The sequence below is a fragment of the Ranitomeya variabilis genome, chromosome 6, assembly GCF_051348905.1.
Source record: "Ranitomeya variabilis isolate aRanVar5 chromosome 6, aRanVar5.hap1, whole genome shotgun sequence".
NCBI lineage: Eukaryota > Metazoa > Chordata > Amphibia > Anura > Dendrobatidae > Ranitomeya > Ranitomeya variabilis.
Window position 1 is genome coordinate 31148454 of NC_135237.1, and position 17271 is coordinate 31165724.

General features: G+C 43.0%; 1 protein-coding gene across 1 annotated transcript in view; it reads left to right on the plus strand.

The window, feature by feature from the left end:
* Positions 1-2487: 2487 nt before the first annotated feature.
* LOC143781513 (serum paraoxonase/arylesterase 2-like) overlaps positions 2488-17271 on the plus strand; it is a 30871-nt gene continuing 16087 nt past the window's right edge. Inside the window, exons 1-4 of the mRNA XM_077268146.1 lie at positions 2488-2654; positions 10827-10897; positions 12046-12101; positions 13889-14057. Coding sequence (XP_077124261.1) covers positions 2581-2654; positions 10827-10897; positions 12046-12101; positions 13889-14057 — 370 coding nt within the window. The 5' untranslated portion in view covers positions 2488-2580. The remainder of the gene's footprint in view (positions 2655-10826; positions 10898-12045; positions 12102-13888; positions 14058-17271) is intronic.

The following is a 17271-nucleotide window of genomic DNA, read 5'->3' on the forward strand; positions in this document are numbered from 1 at the left end:
ATACCCTAAGGCTGTGTTCATATGATGCGTTTTGGTGTTTTTGTAAACACTGTAAAAATTCTGCACCTTTAGAAGATTGCTCCAAAAAAAAATTTGTGTGATCTAGGAATAATATTAATAGTATCTGATGTCCATAAAAGTGCTGTATGAAATGAAAGAAGAATATGGGGTCATAGTGAGTCGTCAAACTGTGGTGCAATGGCTAAGGGCAGTAGGGCTGAATGCACGAGTTCCAGTCTAGAAGCATTTCATCTCTGCAAAGAACTGGAAGGTCCAACTTGAGTTTGTCAAAGAACAGAGTCAATGGAAAGAGACAGATTGGTCTAAGGTGTTGTGGTCAGATGAATCCAAGTTCAATCTGTTTGTTGGTGATCGCAAGCACTATATATACCGCCCAATTGGAAAACGTAATGATGTAAGATATTAAACACCTACAGTGAAACATGGTGGTGGCAATGTCGTGGTTTGGGGCCGCTTCTCTGCATCTGCCATTGGCCCTCTGCATAGAATTCATGGAAATATGAATGCTACCATGTACAAGGATATACTGGAGAAAGTAATGCTGCCACATAGTAAGCAGGGGCTGGAAATTCCAGCAAGATCCTAAGCACACATCCAATTTAGTCAAAAAGGAAGCTGCAAACATGGACATTGAGTCCCCTGAGGAAGCTGAAAACAGGGACATTGATGCCTTTGAGGAAGCTGCACACAGAAATATTGATTCCCCTGAGGAAGCTTTAAATAGGGACATTGATACCTCTGAGGAGGCTGAAAACAAGGATATTGATGTCCCAGAAGAATCTGCACACATGGACTTTGAAGCCTCTGAGGAAGCTGCACACAGGGACATGGATGCCTCTGGAGAAGCCGTACACAGGGACATTGATGCCTCTGGAGAAGCCACACACAGGGACATTGATGTCTCTGAGGAGGTTGCACACAGCAACTTTGATGCCTCTGAGGAAGTTGCACACAGGGACATTGATGCCTCTGAGTAATCTGCACACAGGGACATTGATGCCTCTGAGGAAGCTGCACACAGGTACATTGATGCCTCTGAGGAAGCTGCACACAGGGACATTGATGCCTCTGAGGAAGCTGCACACAGGGACATTGATGCCTCTGAGGAAACTGCACAGGGATATTGATGCCTCTGAGGAATCTGCACACAGGGATATTGATGCCTCTGAGGAAGCAGCACACAGGGACATTGATGCCTCTGAGGAAGCAGCACACAGGGACATTGATGCCTCTGAGGAAGCAGCACACAGAGACATTGATGCCTCTGAGGTAGCAGCACAAAGGGACATTGATGCCCCTGAGGAAGCTGCACACAGAGACATTGATGCCCCTGAGGAAGCTGCACACAGAGACATTGATGCCTCTGAGGAAGCTGCACACAGGAACATTGATGCCTCTGAGGAAGCTGCACAAAGGGACATTGATGCCTCTGAGGAAGCTGCACACGGGGACATCGATGCCCCTGAGGAAGCTGCATCCAGGAATAGTGATTAATTCTTTATTCTATTTACTGTAGTTAGTGCTTTTTAAAGTGGGTAGTGGAGCAGAGAAATACAGGATATGTACACATACCCCAAAATAGACAAATGTAAATAAAAACTTCAGGGAAAAAAAACTCTTTAAAAAATGTTTAAAAAAAACATTTCAGGAAAAAGAAATACTCCTCCAAAAACTCCCCCCCCCAAAAGGAGAGTTTCCAGCAGCAGTTTCCATTTGAAATATCCTTTTCTTTTTAAACGCCTCAAAAAAATCTCCGTCTGAACATTGCCTAAAAACTCTGTGAATAAGCTATTTATTTTAATGGGAAATCCCGCAAATAATGCACCATGTTCACTATAGGAGCGTTGTCTCTTTAAAATGAGTGTTTAAAGTGTTTTTTTATGTGTATTTTTGAGCAGAATATACCCTAAGGCTGTGTTCATATGATGCGTTTTGGTGTTTTTGTAAACACTGTAAAAATTCTGCACCTTTAGAAGATTGCTCCAAAAAAAAATTTGTGTGATCTAGGAATAATATTACATATAATAATCATGCAACTGCCATTGAATGATCAATAACACCGTACAACACCTAAATAATACAGATAAACAGCAGAGTGCCCCATAACACTGCCATATACTGTAGTTCTACCACCATACTAGTCATGCAATAAAATTAAAAATGCCAAAAAGTAAATTTCTGCATGCCCAAAGCAGTGAAAGTCTTGCTCTGCTCTTAGGTTTCTATTGGGGTATCCAGTCTTTGGAAGCTGGTGAGAAATGATGCCTTTGGACAATTGCCACCTAGACATTGTGAAGTCACCCTGTATTAATAATTTCCATATTTGATCATGATTATAGGGTCATTGCTGCTCGCAGCTTCTCCAATTATGCAACAGAAAATAAGTTTAGGAACTTTGGGCAAAGTTTGGTCTCAGAGTTGGGGGAAGTCGGCTTGCATTCCACGCATGCGCAGATCACACACTGGTCACACCAGCAGCAGCACCCAGACAGATCTCACAGCTCTCACTCCTACTTGCAGTCCAGGACACAGGTTACTGCCGGTGAAATCTCTGCAGCTATGGGGGCTCTGCTCAAACTGGCTGTAATTGGGGTCCTCCTGGCTGCTCTGGGGGAGAGACTGCTGAAATTCAGGTAAGTAAACTTATAGCTTGTGGATAAACTATTGCAAGTTTTGTAACTTTTCCCTAACTTAGAAATGTTTGAGAATGGTGAGGGGGTTGATACATTGTATCTCTTTGTGTTGTATTATTTATTTTTTCATTTTGATTAAACAAAGAAGCAACAATGTCGGTGTGGACCTTGCAGAATCAACAGTCCCAGTATGCTTCTCTGCTGGAGATGCTGGGTCTTGTAGTTCCCCCTTCCATCCCACCAACAGTTTACCTTGGAATACTCCAAATTGGAGGGAAATACATGTTGCAGCATTTTCTTTTTTTGAGGATCAATGGATGAAAATATCAGCTCTGTGCCTTCTGTCCTGATATTTATTTGTTAAATGGGGCTTTGTTGCTCTATAGGAAGTTAAGAAACTACAACTCAAAGCATGCAGCTGTGAGGATATCCTGGGAGGGGTACAGTGGGAAGACCACCGCTAGATCCTTACTATAATTCTTCTAAAAATTGATCTATCCATCAAGACTTCATCCTTTTATACTTGGATTTGCTGGGAGTTGTAGTTCTGCAACAGCTTGGAGATATAAATAAAATACATCATACTGTTGTGTAACAACAAGTCTCAGCATGCTGAAGGTGAAGTGAACAACTAATGAAGGGAAAGGGGCACTCATGGTCATTTGGGATGTCTTTTAGTCTTTCCTACTTTTTCAAGGCAGTCTGAGACTTTTAGTCCTCTCATCATGACATATACTGTCCACCAGTGGTCTCCAACCTGCGACTCAACAACTTCCAGTATGTGCTGGCCGCACTGGTGAAGACCCTGCATCGTCTGTCCTAGGAGGTCAATCCTTTCTGCAAAACTTAAAAAGAAAAAAAAAACTCTTTGGTATCCTGGTTCCGTCCTTTGCATATGCTGGGACTTGTAGTTCACCAAGAGTTGAAGAACATTAGCCCAGGAAATAGTTTGCAATTTGTAAGGGTCTTGTTATGACTTGATGTTTAGCAGGGCAGGCTGGGACTTGTAGTTCTGTAGTAAATGTCCAGTATGTTGCCCCACCTTTTGGCTCTGGGTGAAAGTCTTGCTGCACCTTAAGTTTGTTTTTGTACCTTGTGCAGCAGTTCTCATCAAACATCTGACACACAATTCACAGTCCAGATATTCCTGCTGGAAATCCACACGGAGGTCACTAATGTCTTTCACAGATCAGGAAATCCTTTTTTTCTTCTTAATCTTATATCTAGAATAACGAGCGTAACCCCCCCCCCCAATCAAATGGACCCTAATAAGTTGTATAGGTGGCCCTGATTCACCTACATGTACAGTGTCGATTACGATGTAATACCTGTGTCTGTGTACATGTGCTCTGTGTGCTAGAAGTAACAGTGACTGTGTGTGTATATACAGTACAGACCAAAAGTTTGGACACACCTTCTCATTTAAAGATTTTTCTGTATTTTCATGACTATGAAAATTGTACATTCACACTGAAGGCATCAAAACTATGAATTAACACATGTGGAATTATATACTTAACAAAAAAGTGTGAAACAACTGAAAATATGTCTTATATTCTAGGTTCTTCAAAGTAGCCACCTTTTGCTTTGATGACTGCTTTGCACACTCTTGGCATTCTCTTGATGAGCTTCAAGAGGTAGTCACTGGGAATGGTCTTCCAACAATCGTGAAGGAGTTCCCAGAGATGCTCAGCACTTGTTGGCCCTTTTGCCTTCACCCTGCGGTCCAGCTCACCCCAAACCATCTCGATTGGGTTCAGGTCTGGTGACTGTGGAGGCCAGGTCATCTCCTTCTTGGTCAAATAGCCCTTACACAGCCTGGAGGTGTGTTTGGGGTCATTGTCCTGTTGAAAAATAAATGATGGTGCAACTAAACAAAAACCGGATGGAATAGCATGCCGCTGAAAGATGCTTTAGTGGCCATGCTGGTTCAGTATGCCTTCAATTTTGAACAAATCCCCAACAGTGTCACCAGCAAAGCACCCCCACACCATCACACCTCCTCCTTCATGCTTCACGGTGGGAACCAGGCAGGTAGAGTCCATCCGTTCACCTGTTCTGCGTCACACAAAGACACGGTGGTTGGAACCAAAGATCTCAAATTTGGACTCATCAGACCGAAGCACAGATTTCCACTGGTCTAATGTCCATTCCTTGTGTTCTTTAGCCCAAACAAGTCTCTTCTGCTTGTTGCCTGTCCTTAGCAGTGGTTTCCTAGCAGCTATTTTACCATGAAGGCCTGCTGCACAAAGTCTCCTCTTAACAGTTGTTGTAGAGATGTGTCTGCTGCTAGAACTCTGTGTGGCATTGACCTGGTCTCTAATCTGAGCTGCTGTTAACCTGCGATTTCTGAGGCTGGTGACTCGGATAAACTTATCCTCAGAAGCAGAGGTGACTCTTGGTCTTCCTTTCCTGGGGCGGTCCTCATGTGAGCCAGTTTCTTTGTAGCGCTTGATTGTTTTTGCCACTGCACTTGGGGACACTTTCAAAGTTTGCCCAATTTTTCGGACCGACTGACCTTCATTTCTTAAAGTAATGATGACCACTCGTTTTTCTTGACTTAGCTGCTTTTTTCTTGCCATAATACAAATTCTAACAGTCTATTCAGTAGGACTATCAGCTGTGTATCCACCAGACTTCTGCACAACACAACTGATGGTCCCAACCCCATTTATAAGGCAAGAAATCCCACTTATTAAACCTGACAGGGCACACCTGTGAAGTGAAAACCATTCCCGGTGACTACCACTTGAAGCTCATCAAGAGAATGCCAAGAGTGTGCAAAGCAGTCATCAAAGCAAAAGGTGGCTACTTTGAAGAACCTAGAATATAAGACATAATTTCAGTTGTTCCAAACTTTTTTGTTAAGTATATAATTCCACATGGGTTAATTCATAGTTTTGGTGCCTTCAGTGTGAATTTACAATTTTCATAGTCATGAAAATACAGAAAAATCTTTAAATGAGAAGGTTTGTCCAAACTTTTGGCCTGTACTGTGTATGTGTGTGTGTATATGTGTGTATATATATATCTACTATGTGCTCTGTGTGTATCATAAGTGAGTGTGTGTCACTGTAACATACAGTGTTTGTGTCACATACGGTGTATATGTAGCCGTCAAATTTATAAATTCTGACAGCGCAGATGAGAGTTGATAGGTGAACACATGTCAGCAATCGCCCAACAAACGAGCAAAAAGCTGCTCAATCATCGGGTGATTGGATTGTTTATGATGGAACAACAATCATTGTTCCTCAGTTTGCATGGGGCGATGTGCTGCCGAACATGATACTGTACACATTGATCTACTGGTGATCGTTCTTTTCCCATCATTCATTGACAGTCGGTGTAAAGAGGCCGGGAAACAAACCCTTAATGACTTCAGTATTGGCGATTGCACTCGGTTATCAGTCTGAGATCAGCGCATGTAAATACAACCGCAATGTTTGTGCGATTGTGCATTATGGGAGCATTTGGGGCTACACTTCAAACTTTGGCCCGGGTCCCCACTTTGTCTATTACGATCTCTACAAAGTATTAAAGGTGTGGATGTGCTTGTATCATTATGTTAATTACGGTTTTATGTGCCACTGGCAGAAAGATATAAAATTGAAAGGTGTCTAATTGCAACGAACACTTGGCACAAGTTCTAGACGTCTTGGGCTGATTCTTCGTCTGCTCGTTCATCACCAATTGTGAAATCCTTGTCCTGGCAGCAACAGAAAGACAACGAGCGTACATGAGGGACTGGCTGACCGGCTGCACGATATCCCACCGGGGCACAAAGACTTTAATTTATGAAACCTTTCTACCAAACACTGTTATCTTTGGAATGTTTTTCTTCATATTTCTCTGAAACGTGCTCGTGAATCTAGAATGTAAATATTTTCTCCTTTTTAGTGTATGGAGGAATTGCAAAAAAACTTTTTTTGTTTTATGTCAACTATAATAATAATAATCATAATGTTTAGTCTGGTTTTTATTGAAAAGAACTTCAAAACAAACAAGGAACAAAGGATTCAACAACATAAAAAGTATTGAGTACAAAAAGAAATCTCATATACAACTGCATATCAAGACCTGTAACCAACAAGTCCCGAAATAGTATAACGTTCAGGTCAACATCATTTTCAATCAAGTCCAACAAGATCTGAAAAGAAAAAAAAAAAAAATCCATGGCGGATGTAGGTATCCCCTATCCAGGAGACTGTAGGACCTTTGGTGATACATATGAGGTATCCGCTGAAAGAGAGCGACCCAAACAAGAGGAGCTAGGTCACTCCAAGTAATAATGGTATAAACACTAAAAGAAAGAATGAGACTAAGAAGAGGAATAGGGGGGAGGAGAGAGGAAGAAAAAAGGGGGGAGGAACCATGGAGTCTGATATAGAAGGGGGCAACTTGCACCCCTATAATGACGTCCGTCTAACCCGTATTGTTCAATCTATCCTCCTTATGGCTTAGAAAAGAGGGATTGAAAGTCCTGAGAGTCCATAAACAAAATCCAAGGACTCCATACCTGCAGATATTTCTCCATTGAACCGTTAACCTCGGCGGACAATTCCTCCATACTTTGAAGGCTGGTCATCTCCTTGACCCATTCAGACACACTAGGAGATTGGGAGGATTTCCAATGTCTCGGGATCACAGAGCGCGCAGCAGTTAAGCAGAATCTTAGGAGCCCCTTTTTCTGGAAGCGAAACTAGCCCGGGAGGATAGATGATAAAGCCACCTGGGGGGAGTTGGTCACCAAATGACCGCTAATGGCTTGATAAGCGGAAAAGACAGAATCCCAAAATGGCTTAATAAGCTCACATCCCCACCAAATGTGTAGCATGGTACCTCTCTCTACTCCACAACGCCAGCACCTATCGGAGACGGAGGGAAAAGCGGCGTGTAAGACATCAGGACAGCGATACCACCTGGTGAGAATTTTGTAATTCTTTTCTTGTGCGGCACAGGCAATAGAGAATTTATGTGAATATACGAACGCCTTCCTCCACTCCGCCTCCGATATAACAACTCCCAACTCACCCCGCCACCTCTCCACATACTTGGGGAAGTCGTCTTTGGTATTTTGGTTCAAAAGAGCATATATTAAGGAGACAGCATGTGCAGGCGGCGACCCCAACAGGAAAAGCTTTTCAAACGGCATAGGAAGGGAGGAGTATGAGCCTGCGCCCTCTGGAGACGAGAGGAAGGATTTTAGTTGGAGGTATTCCAACCAATCAGAAGGGCCCCCTCCCTCTAACGGCTGCACTGATTCGAAAGCGGGCATGGCCAAACCCTTGAGGACATGAAAGCATTTGGTATTTTCCCCTCTCTCCCACCCAAGAAAATGAACCCTCTCCACCCCCAGGGGAAACTCCGGATTAGAGAAGAGAGGCGTAAGCGGTCCACTGCCTAAGGACAGAGAGCCTCTGCGGGTCTCCAGATCCCATCCTCTAAGTGTATCTTTAAGGAGGTCAGCTTCAGAACTGAATTGACCTCTACTTTTAGGGCTGATCCAGGGAAGGTTATGGAGTGGAATTGTAGAGCTAATTTGTTCTATTCCCACCCATTGTTTGTCTGAACTGTGGAACTGCCAGTCTAGCATGCGTGTCAATAGCGCTGCTCTGTGATACCATTTGAAATTCGGAAGACCCGCTCCCCCTGAGCCTTTGTGCCTATATAAAGTACCCATGCCGATCCGGGGTCTACCACCCCCCCCCCACACAAATCTCGAGATGGCTGATTGGATTCTGGAAAAGAAAGAAGGAGGAGGAATTAGAGGAACTGTCTGGAAAATATACAGGAAACGAAGAATTACATCCATTTTTATCGCATTTATATGGCCGAACCATGAGAGCTTCCGCTTATCATAGCTACATAAGTCTTTCAAAGTCTTATCCAAAAGGGGTTTGAAGTTTAAAGAATATGGTTTAGTATGATCTGTCGGGATGGTTACTCCCAAGTATCTTAATGCTGTTTCCAGCCATTTAAAGTGAAAATTATCTTTAAGATGTTGAACTTCATCACTAGATAAAGTTATATTAAGGACCTCTGATTTAGAATAATTCACTTTAAAATTACTAAGATGGCCAAATGTCTCAAATTCTTTGACTATGGAGGGGAAGGAAAAAATGCGAGGCTGTGATATAAACATGAGAAGGTCATCTGCATATAAGGCCGATTTACATTGACCTACCCCAACTGGAATACCGTGAATGCTGGGGTTCTTTCTAATGGCTATTGCCAGATGATCCATTATCAATACATGCAGGAGAGGGGACAGAGGACACCCCTGCCGTGTACCGTTGTTGATGTGGATAGGGGAGGACAGGAACCCATTAACCCTAACCCTAGCTGTAGGGCCCCTATATAGAGAGAGAATCTTCTCAATAAATTTGGTACCCGGGCCCAATTGATGCAAGGAAGCCGACATGAAGCTCCAACTGACCCGGTCAAAGGCCTTCTCTGCGTCAACCGAAAGCAAACACAATGGGAGTGATCTAGATCTCGCCCGTGCCATCAGGAGAAGATGGCCCAAACAAGTCTCTTTTGCTTGTTGCCTGTCCTTAGCAGTGGTTTCCGAGCAGCTATTTTACCATGAAGGCCTGCTGCACAAAGTCTCCTCTTAACAGTTGTTGTAGAGATGTGTCTGCTGCTAGAACTCTGTGTGGCATTGACCTGGTCTCTAATATGAGCTGCTGTTAACCTGCGATTTCTGAGGCTGGTGACTCGGATAAACTTATCCTCAGAAGCAGAGGTGACTCTTGGTCTTCCTTTCCTGGGGCGGTCCTCATGTGAGCCAGTTTCTTTGTAGTGCTTGATGGTTTTTGCAACTGCACTTGGGGACACTTTCAAAGTTTGCCCAATTTTTCGGAATGACTGACCTTCATTTCTTAAAGTAATGATGGCCACTCGTTTTTCTTTACTTAGCTGCTTTTTTCTTGCCATAATACAAATTCTAACAGTCTATTCAGTAGGATTATCAGCTGTGTATCCACCAGACTTATGCACAACACAACTGATAGTCCCAACCCCATTTATAAGGCAAGAAATCCCACTTATTAAACCTGCCAGGGCACGCCTGTGAAGTGAAAACCATTCCCGGTGACTACCTCTTGAAGCTCATCAAGAGAATGCCAAGAGTGTGCAAAGCAGTCATCAAAGCAAAAGGTGGCTACTTTGAAGAACCTAGAATATAAGACATAATTTCAGTTGTTTCACACTTTTTTGTTAAGTATATAATTCCACATGTGTTAAATTCATAGTTTTGATGCCTTCAATGTGAATGTGCAATTTCCATAGTCATGAAAATACAGAAAAAAATCTTTAAATGAGAAGGTGTGTCCAAACTTTTGGTCTGTACTGGGTGTGTGTGTGTGTATATATATATATATATATATATATATATATATATATATATATATATATATATATATATATATATATATATATATATATATATATATATATATATATATATATATATATATATATATATATAATATACACTTTGAACAACAAGGAAAAAAAAAGGCATTAACCGCACCTCCAAAAATCATAAGTTGATCTAAAGCCGCTAGGCTAAAATTTATATAACTGAATACGAGGTTTTCAGTTTAACATTCTGATCAGACTGTATAAAGCCCACTACCACGTCACGGCAAACCTCGTAGTGGATCCTACCGCCCTAATGGAGCGGAGCCGTGCGGCGACCATCGCCACAGCGGCAATACACCAGCAAGGCGGACGGCTTTGTGCTCGTGCTGTCTTGCAGCATGGGTGCTGTGGGGCAACAGGCCGTCCGCCCTGCTGGTGCATTGCCGCTGTAGCGGTGGTCGCCGCACGGCTCCGCTCCGTTAGGGCGGTAGGACCCACTACGAGGTTTGCCGTGACGTGGCAGTGGGCTTCATACAGTCTGATCAGAATGTTAAACTGAAAACCTCATATTCAGTTATATAAATGTTTGCCTAGCCGCTTTAGATCAACTTAAGATTTTTGGAGGTGCGGTTCATGCCTTTTTTTTCCTTTTTGTACAAAATATATATTATTTTTTCAATCCCTTTAAAGGAGCAGTGCAGATACGTATAAAGGTGAATGTAAAGTACCATCCTGGTAGAAAATGGGCAAATATTCCGAATGCTGAATATATTTAGCAGATTATTTTCCCTTTTTGTTTTCTAGCCGTCGAGCCCAATTGTTCAGAGAGATCGATCCCATAGAGCTTCCTAATTGCCAGCTCATAAAGGGGATTGGTAAGTGGCTGCAAAATTCACTGTAACATATAAAATGAGATTTACTGGTTAACATATGGAGCCCTTCTTTACAGGAGAACCCACTTAAAAGAAGCTGATCGCAGCAAGTCCCGGAATATATTGTTTTATTTTCTGTAAGTCCATGTTGCCTGATCTTACCTGAGATGTCGTCATTTAGAGAGATGCTTCCAGCAGCCACATGGACCATAGGAAACAATAGACTGGAGGGTTAATGGACTTTTATGGGAGAATGTATTGGGCATGCTCTGTTGTCTGTGCAGAAGTCATTGCTCAGGGAGGGAGGAATGATCTGTGACTGTATTGTAAATGGTGGATCCAGTGCTATCCATATATTACCTGCCTGTGTCTCTGGTCCTGCCCCCTGTCTCTGGTCCTGCCCCCGCTCTCTGGTCCTGCCCCCGCTCTCTGGTCCTGCCCCCGCTCTCTGGTCCTGCCCCCGCTCTCTGGTCGGTCTCTGGTCCTGCCTGTGATTGCAGAGAAGTGATCACTATAGAACAGATTTTTTTTTTCTGCTATTAACATAAAAACTTATTTAAAAATTTCGTCTTTTTCTGACACATTCCCTTCAAATATTGTATCGAAAGCCTTTGTTTGCATTTTTGCCTTTTTTTTGCTGTTCTTCACTCCTCCTGAGTTTATACATATTTATGCTGTTCACACTAGGCGTTTTTTATTTTTTTCTTTCAGAAAAACCTGCCCTCTTGGCAGTAAGAAACTTGCCTCAAAAATGCAGATTTTGTTTTGGTTGCTGCTGCCTTTTTGTCAGGGTACATTTGTCTTGATAGTTTACTGCAAAAAAAAAAAATAAATCTGATTCTACTCCATAAGGTTTTGGCACATTACACGTTGCAAAACCTGATAGGCAGGAACACCTAAGTTTAGATTTGAGGTGCAAATATTGGATTCTAGGACCATTCCCTCAGTTGTCAGTTTATGGGCCGAGTTTTGGGACGATTTCCAGTTTCGGAAGCCTTGATTAAAATAAATATTTGGGCATTATCAAAAAAGTCTTTGATGCTTGTTGATGGTTTCCATGACAAAATCAAACCTGATTGTTTAGCGCTACATTGTGCGCTATTGATATAAAATGTAACCGACGCCTCTTTATCTCATGATTACTCTTGCAGAATACGGCTCTGAAGACATCGCGATTCTTCCCAATGGTCTGGCCTTCATCTCCTCTGTAAGTACACAGGATCTTCTGGTAAAATTAAAGGGTTTATCTGGGGTTAAAAAAAGTGTCAACTTCTTCCATAAACAGCGCCACTCTTGTCCAGGGGTTGTGTCTGGTACTGCAAGCTAGATCGAATGATCTGCAATACCACCCACAGCCTGCGGATAAGGATGGCGCTGTTTATGTAACAAATAAATATTGTCCTTATTCTTATAAGCCCCTTTAACACTAAAATAGTTTTTTCCATGCCAGGTAATAAAATCTGTGTTCTGCAACACATTACAATGCAGTCTGGCCTGGGATCTTTGTCAGGGAATTCTGGATTAATAATGGAGGGTCCCTATTGGGGTCTATAATATTACAAATCCCCCCTCTCTGTAGGGGATTCAAGATGTTCTTGCATTAGAAGAAAAGCCCTATTGCTTTCAATGAGAACCTGTAATACTTACTTTCACCAGTGGTGGCGCTGCAGGGAATTCGCACACTTGCTGCTGGATCTCCCATAGATCAAAGCTGATTACGAGGGTCCTAACAGCCGGACATTCTGTGATTTCAGTTTTTTCCAGGGTTGTGTTTGGTTTTAGCTCCAGTTATTTGACTTCCCCTTTGTTTTGTTTTTTGCTGGGATAAGTTTCTCTTCACACTGTAAATAACCAATAATCCCCCTTCTATAACTAGTGGTACTGTTCTAAAACAGTGAATGAAAAGCTGCAGCTGCATCCCCCTCCTCTCCCTCTTCCATGTCTACTATATATTGTTATAAACTAGATTTATTTTATTATGACTGAGGAGGTTCGTGATGCTTTATAGAAAGTCTATGGGCAGATGAGTAAGGATTAAAAGGATCACATTATAGGGATTCGCCCAGTGATCGGTACCGCCACAAGTGCTAAGAATAAACCCGTCCTGGCACTGATAATACCATAGAGATGAATAGATGAAATCCCGAGTGTCAAAATCTCGGGAACCTGTTCATGTTCAATAATGGTGGGAGTCCCCCTGCAAGTCCCCATCCTTCTGACCCCTATGACTGTCTGTAGTTAACCTTGGGAATAACCATTTAAAGGGATATTTATTTATATCCAATAAGCTATATCACATGGCTAAGATAAGCCATCGCTTTATGTTTAACCTTATAGCTAACCTTTAGGAGTCTAGGACAATCCCCAATTTGGAAAATAAATAATTGAATCTCAAGTCTCATCTCTTGCCACGTTAGTCTTTCCCTGCACAGTGGCAATAGACCACCCACTGTGCAGGGGAGGATAAGGGTTAGAAGCAAGAGTGGTAGATGCAGACATGCACAGACCTGTGTTTCTGCTTTCTAGTAAGTGTTTTCTCAGACGGTGCTGGATTTACAGACACACTGCTCAGTTGAGCTGTAAAATGCTGTATATACTGCTGTTTTCTGGTGTTTATCCAATTTTAGATCTGGCGTCACCAATAGAATAGTACTGAGCAATGTAAAATGACTTCCATATTGCTGCTTTCTGGCAAGTGTTTATCCAGTTTCAGAGCTGGATTCACAGCTACACTGCTCTATATTGTTGTATAATGTCCTCTATGCTGCTCTGTATGTGCTGAATATGGGAGACCACTTAGCAGCCAGTCTCTACTCACTAGCTCAGAGAAAACTGGAAATTAGAGAGAGGCCCCAGAGGAGAAAAATGGTGAAAATACAGCATACAAGTCACATAGTGTTCTCCCTCCTGTGCACACACAACAGATTATTCAGATACGGCAGGCACGCTTTAAATGCTGCATCTTTCATCTTAATCCATTGTATGTACTTCTAGGGTCTGAAATATCCTGGAATTGTGAGTTTTGCTCCTGAAAGACCTGGAGAAATTTTCCTTCTGGACCTGAATGATGAGGAGCTCCGTCCATCCACTCTCCGGATCAGTAAAGGGTTTGACTTGTCCACATTCAGCCCTCATGGAATCAGCGCGTACATTGATGAGGAAGGTAAGGTCCCTACGGGGGCAGATTACAGGACTCCTTTAAGGGTATTTTAGTAGGGAATGCTGGGAGATTTCAGCTCTGGAATTTGTAGAATTTGTGAATGCAGCACTTTTCATTGTTGCAGATTTCATCTTTATATAACTTGTGAGCAGATCCCAAGCCCCGTTCCTCGCCCTCTGACAGGTTTCACCTCTACTTTACGCTGTTGGCTCTTATTGTTGTGGAACGAGTATATCCTGTTCCTTCACAAAAACAACAAAATCTTTCGTAAATCCTGAGGATAAAGCGAAGTAACCTGGGAGATTTATTGAAACCATGGGTGATATTGACATTACCTGCAGCTCCTGGCCAACATTGCCCAAATCATGGACTCGTGTCCTGGTTCAGATACTTAGTATCTCACATGTCTGGAATATGGTCCTATTTCTTAAAGGGGTTGTCTACCTCTGTGGACCTTTTCTTTTCACTTAAATGGATGTATTTAGGATTTTTTGTTCGGACGCGGCTTCAGTTATAAACGCTTGCCATTAACCCCATTTTGCTATTAAAGCATTGTATTTTGCCACTGAATAGCACTATCATGTGCAAAAACTATATTGCAGTGTTATGTGAGCACTACATGTAAGTATTATGTTGGATACTGTATAGAGGTATTATTTAGACCATGTATTGCAGTATTATAGTACAGGTATTATTTGGCATGGTATAGCAGTGTTATGTGAGCGCTAGATGGGAGTATTATTTGTATACTGTTATCTAGGCCTTGTATGGCAGTATTATTTATGTAACGAATGCTAGTATGTTGTGGGTATTGTACGGAATTATTAATTCGCCTGGAATGGCAGTGTTTTACGTAAGCACCATATGTAAATATTAATTGGATGCTGTATTCTGATATTTTTTAGCATTGCGTGGTGTTATTGTTTTTGGTACACAATGGTTTTATGTTTGGGGTATTTTATAACAGTGTTATCTTGAATTATATGGCAGTATAATGTGAGCAAAATAAGTGTTTGGATCATGTATCTTGGTATTATTTAGTGGTTCTATGGTGGTATTAATCAGGCACAGAATACTGGTGTTGGGGGTATTGTGCACTATTATTTGGCATGATATGATGGTGTTATGTGAAGAATACACGTACTTATTTACTTATTGTGCATCGCTAATATAGGGCCATCATACACTGCAGCGCTTTACAGACATTATAATCACTGTCCTTACTTTTCATCTTTGAATATATTTTAGTATTATGTGGGTACTATATGGTGGTATTATTTAGATCCTGAATGGTAGTATGTTGTACAGGGGTATTATTCGGCATAGTATGGCCGAGTTATGTTATCACTACACATAAACGTTATTTGGACGCTGCATGTGGCGGTATTATTTCTCTGTGGTTTCACTGGGGGACACAAACTATGGGTTAATATGCTCGATAGTGCCTCAGCCACTACTTAAGGTACCTTCACATTAAACGACTTACCAACGATCACGACCAGCGATACGACCTGGCCGTGATCGTTGGTAAGTCGTTGTGTGGTCGCTGGGGAGCTGTCACACAGACAGCTCTCTCCAGCGACCAACGATCAGGGGAACGACTTCGGCATCGTTGAAACTGTCTTCAACGATGCCGAAGTCCCCCTGCAGCACCCGGGTAACCAGGGTAAACATCGGGTTACTAAGCGCAGGGCCGCGCTTAGTAACCCGATATTTACCATGGTTACCATTGTAAAAGTAAAAAAAAAAAACACTACATACTCACCTTCTGATGTCTGTCACGTCCCCCGCCGGCGTCCACAGGGTTAAACTGCTTTCGGCAGGAGCGCTTAATGCACGCGCTGCTGCCGAGATCTTCCCTGCACTGAATGTGTCAGCGCCGGCAGTAACAGCAGTGACGTCACCGCTGTGCTCTGCTTTACGGCCGGAGCTGACAGTCAGTGCAGGGAAGCTCTCGGCAGCGCGGCATTAGCAGCGCTCCTGCCGAAAGCAGCTTTAACCCTGTGGACGCCGGGGGACGTGACAGACATCAGAATGTGAGTATGTACTGTTTTTTTTTGTTTTTTTTTAACACTTACAATGGTAACCAGGGTAAATATCGGGTTACTAAGCGCGGCCCTGCGCTTAGTAACCCGATGCTTACCCTGGTTACAAGCGAACACATCGCTGGATCAGCGTCTCACACGCCGATCCAGCGATGACAGCGGGTCATCAGCGACGAAATAAAGTTCTAGACTTCTAGCTCCGACCAGCGATATCACAGCGGGATCCAGATCGCTGCTGCGTGTCAAACACAACGAGATCGCTATCCAGGACGCTGCAACGTCACGGATCGTCGTCGTTCTCGTTGGAAAGTCGCTCAGTGTGAAGGTACCTTTAGTCTTCTGTTCACATCGTTGAGGAGCTGGGGATGCAAGTGTTAGAACAAGGGTACTATAAGCGACACTTGATAGGGTAGTAACCCTGAGGATTGATATTCTTTCTTTTCCAAGACTGGTATTAGTTTTCCCAACCAAAGGACAGTATTAGGATTCCCCAACATTCCCCAGTGAAGCAACCACGAAATAAAGAATTTGGTACTCTGTAAAATCTTTCTTGTAGTTTTTATTGGGGTACACAGAGCCGCCGTCCCTTGTTTGAGGAGGGGGCTGTCTTGGTTTTGCTCCTCTTACTTCTTTTGCACCAACTGGACGCCGGCTGTCCAAGTGTAGTCTCTTGGGGAGTTATCAGCTTTTTTTTCCCAGGTGAATACTTAATGTCAGCGTCCAGGTGGCAGCATATTAACCCATGGTTCCTGTGTCGCCCTAAGAAGCCACTGAGAAATAATAGGGAGAAATGAGATGGACCAGGAACTAAGAAGGTGTCTGTGGTTTGGGGTTTCCCCAGGAAATGCTCACCGACCCAGTTCATGTCACAGCTGATGTGCAATAACTAGTAGCCATCCCGTACCATCCACAGACTTATGGCCTCTGTGAGAGGTTCAATGGCACCTTGAAGCAGATGCTTAAGATGTTGGTCGACTCCCATGGGAGAGGTTGGGAGCGGTACGTTCCACACCTGTCATTTGCCTACTGGGAAATTCCACAGGCCTCAACGGGTTTCTCCCCCTTTAAGCTCCTCTATGGGTGACGTGTGTGGGAACCTCAGGCTCTGGTGAAAGAGGCATGGGAAGGGGACTTGGCCACCCCTGGAGTGTTGGTCATCGAGTATGTCGTGT